The sequence below is a fragment of the Manacus candei genome, unplaced genomic scaffold (assembly GCF_025592945.1).
Source record: "Manacus candei isolate 608988 ecotype Guabito, Panama unplaced genomic scaffold, ASM2559294v1 h1tg000023l, whole genome shotgun sequence".
NCBI classification, from domain to species: domain Eukaryota; kingdom Metazoa; phylum Chordata; class Aves; order Passeriformes; family Pipridae; genus Manacus; species Manacus candei.
This window is the reverse complement of record NW_026138071.1, coordinates 14,080,213-14,085,263: the sequence shown is the minus strand read 5'-3', so window position 1 is coordinate 14,085,263 and position 5,051 is coordinate 14,080,213. Positions and strand designations below refer to the sequence as shown.

Here is a 5,051-nt window from a genome sequence, read left to right as displayed (position 1 = left end):
ATGCGGTAAGAGCAGCGAGACACGCGTTGGGCTGGTTTTCCCTCTCCTCACGACACATCACCCTAGCGTTATCTTTGGGGCTCTCTGAAAAGCTTTCGGGAAAATGGCTGCACCTCTGTCCGCCTATAAATCCGGGATTTACCTCCAAAATCATCTGTCTACCGTGCCCTTGTGAGCAGAACTTGCTGCACAGGAGTGAGTAGGAGCAAATTTCAAATATGCCTCTTTATGAAATAATGATTTTATTGCCTTCAGGAAGGCTATAGCCTCGTGTAGCAGCTTTGTGCCGTCCCTTGTAGTTGTTTAGCCTTGTTGCATACGCCACGAACAACCATATCTGAGCCTACTTTATTTACCAGAAAACAAGGTGGCCTCTGCCCCTTCGTTAAGGATCAGATTTAGATGGAAATTGCGGCCAAAAGGGTTTTTAATAAGAAACAAAATTCCGTGAGATTTTTTTTTTTTTAGAATTCACATTCTGAGATAACAGATCAAGGCAATGTCTAATTTCCTCTGGCCCTGCAGCTCCGGCCAGTCTGACTGCTCTGGTGCTGCAGAGACGGGCGGCTCTCGGCAGAGAAAGCTTGTCATCAAGATGCGGGAAAAATGGATCTCATTCTCGTCCCAAAACAGTAATCAAACGGCTTGAATACTGCTCCCAGGCCCTCTGATTGGGTTATCCTCTGAAGTTTATATCTGGGCAAAACCCCGAAACTGTTCTCCCTTTTCCCTCATAAAAACCTAAGCGGAAATGGCCGTGGGGACAGAACCTCAAAATAATCAGTCCCACCAAAACCTCCGTGCTCTCCAGTCTCCCGCGTCTGCAGCACCCTAGAGGTGAGACGGGGCCCCCAGCTTCCCTCCGGCCGTGACCCAGCCTGGGGCCCTGCCCCGGCACCGCCCGCTGCCTTTCGCCTGTTTGGGACAGTGCTCGGACAAGGCCAAAGTCAGGAGCGCTGAAAGGGCAGGGCCCGGCCGGACCACCCGAGAAGGCACCGGCACCCGACCTCACGGCCCCTCTGCGTCCGCGGGCCCCCGCGGTGCCCCGGAGCGCGGCGAGGGGTAGAGGGGGGGTTTTTCCCGAGGGAAGACCTTCTCCGCCGTGCCCGGGGAGCAGCCCTGCCCGCGGCCTGGGGGCTGCGGCCCCGCTGGCGGGCACACACGGCCCCCCGCCCGTGCCGTGCCGTCGGGACGGGCCGCCCCAGCGGAGCGGAGCTGCGGGAGCGGCCGGCGCGAAGCCGGCGCTCAGGTTACGCGCGGCTTTGCGCGGGTGTCACGTGCCCTCTCCGCCGGTCTGCGGTCGGATCTGCGGCTCTGGGAGGTGTAGGGGGGAAGGAAAGTGGGAAAAGGGGGGGGGGAGGAAAGACTATAGAAAAAGGTTTATTTGTTAACCACTTTCCCCATCGCTGCTCGAGCAGGTTACTCCAAACCACAAAACAAGCCGGCGCCGCAGGCTCACCCTGGTGTACAGGGCAGCAGATGAAGGGAGCAGCCGGGACTCACAGAGCTGACGTCTTTACTAGGGTGTTATTCCTTTATTTTGCTGCAAAATGATGTTTACATACAGATAACAGAAATCGATCTTATTTTAGCACCGCTTGTTCTCCGGGGAAAGAGAGGGTAAGATGCAGGAGAAAATCTATATAAATGGAGAAAGAAAGATAAAAAGCTGATAATACATGTTTCCATTCTAGTCCGTCTCATCTTCTTCATCTTGGCTAAGAACTCAGCCTTTGCCAATTTCCGCGGGGATCCTACGCGTTTCGAGAACTTGGTTTAAACGGTAAAAAGACACACTCCCCGCGTTTCAGTCGCGCGTACGCTCTACTCTAGGGGTGAACACTCCGGGCACAAGTTCATGCAGAAACGGGCGGACTCTGCTCTAGTACATAGAAAGAGCCTGCTCTCGCATTACTACTCTTTTCTTTTTCATCCGCCGGTTCTGAAACCAAATTTTAACTTGCTGATCGCTTAAATTCAGTCTGTTCGATAGTTCTTTCCTCTTCTGTCGGTTAATAAACTCATTGAGGAGAAACTCGTTTTCCAATTCAGCAATTTGTTGTTTTGTGTAAGGTTTCCGTTTCTTTCTTGATCTCCCCTGGGTGGGGCACCAAGGCAAACCTACAATAAACACGTCGATAATTTAGTGGATCAAGTCTGGGTATGCAAATATATGAATATGCACAAAATCCCGCAATAACAGGGCTAAACTGGGTCGGAAAATTGGGCAAAGCACATCCAACAGCACAATTTCTATCTAACCTCCGAGTCTGATTAAGCGATTATCGCTCCGAAAAGGTTACAGGGGGGTTACAAAGTAATTACAGAAAATCTTAGAAAGCAAGTATAGCTAGGTCGCTTCTAAGTAAAGCGAGATATTTAAGGCATACCATCCTGCACTGAAGGTCTGAGGCATGACTGGACTGCTGCGGGCTGAACTGTCAGGTTCAAGTTGACGGAATTCTTGATGTCCTCCTTTAAGCTTGAATTGCAGGAATTCACTTCAAAAAGAGCAGCCGAGCCGTGCAAACTTCTCTGCAGGCTCGAGTGGTCATACTTTACGGGCTTTAAGTTGGCTGTGTGAGTAACAGTTGGGTCATTTGCAAAAGATTGCCTCTGCCTGCATCTCTCCTCTTGTTTGGAGCTCGCATCGTGGGCGTAATATTTATTGTTGTCTTCCAGGCATTCCTTGTTGCCGTTGGAGCTGATGTTGATTGGAACGGAGCCGGGGAGGTAAGGCTGCGCCGCGCCGCCGAACGCGTGGCTCTGCGGCTGGGCTGCGCACGAACTTGAGCAAGTCCAGGGGATCGAGCTCCGGGGGTAGGAAATGGTGGGCAGAGCCGCCAATTGACTGCCATTAGCCCGCAAATTAGGAAAATAAAAGGAATCTGGAGATTGCAAATTCAAGAGAGAACCAACGTAGCCAGATCTGTAGAGACTGCGATCACACATTTCCAACAAAGGACTTCAGCTGTTCTTACAGCGGTATTTAGTTACAACAGGGAATAAGCGGAAAGCCTGAAACGATTGGACGAAACTTAGCAGACAGGTTCTTCAAAGCCGGTAATTTCAGCACCGCCTCCAGCGACCGAGCCACAGAGTTCCCCCCCCCCTTTTTTTTTTTTCTCCTTCTTTTCACCCCCCCCCCCACTTTTTTAAAGTCTTATGATAACACTTGAAATATGAAAATATCGAGCTTGCAAGGGGGAGGGGAAACATGGTCTCCACTTCTATAAAAGTGGCCAGGGCGGGCTGGCTGAGCTGCGGCGCCAGCGGAGAGATGAGAGGAAAACAAACATTTGCCGAGAAGACAGGGCAGCCCCTGGTGCAGTCCCCGTGCCGGCAGTGCCCCCCGGCTGGCAGTGCCCGCCGGCTGGCAGCATCCTCTGGGCCAGAACGATATCCACGGTAAGAGTGTGCACTGAGGATGGAATAACCTGTGGTGGCTATACGATGTGAGTGTTCAGGGCACACGTATGTATTTCTGACCCTAATTACATTCAATGCATTGCATATGCTAGCAATTAAAATCTTAATCGATCGGATATTACCAGCATTGTCATTCTAGCACACTAATGACCAGTATTCTCTTGGGTCCGCACGCCTGCCCTTTTTACACCTTTTACCTTTCATCTACACTCCGAAGCGTTTTTGGGTGAACAACGCTTCTAAAACTCGGAGTCTGTTTTGTCCTTAAAATACAATCAAACAAACATCAACAAACAGAGAATAACAACAGCAACAACACGGAATTACTCAAACAACCCCGATATTAATTAATTAATTAATTAAAATTTAAATACTTCAAGAAAGAAAATACCAGACTCTGCAGCAGAAGGGGTGTGAGTGCAGCGGTGGGCAAAAGAGAGTCAGCCTCAGGTGGGTACCCCCCTGCCATCTCCCAGGTTGCGTGTGAGAATAAAATGATCCCTTACAGCGTTATTACTGTGTTATTTTGGGAAGTTATAAGTAGTTTTACATTTTTGATAGACCAAACAAGAGCCCGGATATTCCATTATCTATCCCATTTCCCTCGTAGCACCAGAGCAAGTAAAATCATATCTGAGAGCATCCTCAGAGGAGATTGCTTGTGTCCTTTCCCAAACCATGCAATTCGCGAGACAGTGGACTTCCCACGGAGGAAAGGCAAAGTCTCGTGTGCTGCACCTAAAGGCACTCGCGAGGAACTGGAGGGCTCGAGGAGGGGGTACCCACAGACTCCGTGCTCCCGGCCGCTCTCTGCACCGCCGCCCCACTGACCTGCGGGACACTTTGGAGGCCCATCCGTCATCCAGACCGGGCATTTCTGCTCTCGACCTCTTTCCCAAGAGGATCTCCCCTGGTCTGTGCGAGCCCGGCGTCAAGAGAAACCTAATGCCCGGACTTCACCACTTTCATTACCGCGGTTAAAAACTTGTAGGGTTAATTTTGCGTGTTATTCTCTTGTTAATCATAGTTTTAATCTTGGTTTTATTTCTAAGCCGAGATCAGAGACTTTGCCCTTCTTGACATTCTCCTAATCAAATTCATCTTTCTGTTTAATGGGAAATTGGGGTAGATTCTGCAGTAATTTCATTGCTCTGGAAGAAATCTTTAAATGATTGCCCTCTCCTAGACCACACAGGACCACACAAGCACCGCTGGAGGATATTGCTGACCACTGCTTTTAATTTTTATTGTTTGAGTTATGTCTACCAATTGAATCTCCCACTTATTAACTTACTTGTATTCTGACTTTTTGTTCCCTAAGAGGATGGGCAATAGGGTTTTCTTCGTAGTCGCCTTTTATGAAAAAGCTGACTCTGATTTTCGGTTCTCGGAGAGAGAAGGAACATTTTCAGTTCAAAGACTATATTTTTGTCTGCAATAAACACAAGGAAGGGATGTGAGTTCCAGTTACCGGAAAGAAAGGTGACACTTCAAACTAATTTTATGGGGTTAGAGAAAACAGAGCTTTCAATTAATATTCAATTCATCTGTAATTGTTAATTAATTAAAAGAAATCAAAACCTAGAGTAGTTGGAAGCAGTCACAGCTGCAGAAAGCGATGT

The 5,051-nt window shown here is 49.0% G+C and overlaps 1 protein-coding gene across 1 annotated transcript; it reads right to left on the bottom strand.

Moving 5' to 3' along the window:
• Positions 1–1,362: 1,362 nt before the first annotated feature.
• Positions 1,363–3,027, bottom strand: HOXD12 (homeobox D12). The gene is made up of 2 exons (XM_051786724.1): positions 2,391–3,027; positions 1,363–2,121 (listed from the first exon to the last, which is right to left on the bottom strand). The coding sequence occupies exons 1-2, from the start codon at positions 2,950–2,952 to the stop codon at positions 1,883–1,885; spliced, it is 801 nt and encodes a 266-aa protein (XP_051642684.1). The 5' UTR covers positions 2,953–3,027; the 3' UTR covers positions 1,363–1,882.
• Between the last annotated feature and the right edge of the window lie 2,024 nt (positions 3,028–5,051).

Bases quoted from the DNA above. Each gene is read 5' to 3' on its own strand.
- HOXD12 (XM_051786724.1), bottom strand. From the start codon at position 2,952: ATGTGTGATCGCAGTCTCTACAGATCTGGCTACGTTGGTTCTCTCTTG. The intron at 2,122-2,390 runs GTATGCCTTAAA...TGTTTATTGTAG, and splicing joins CAGACCTTCAGTGCAGGATG to GTTTGCCTTGGTGCCCCACC.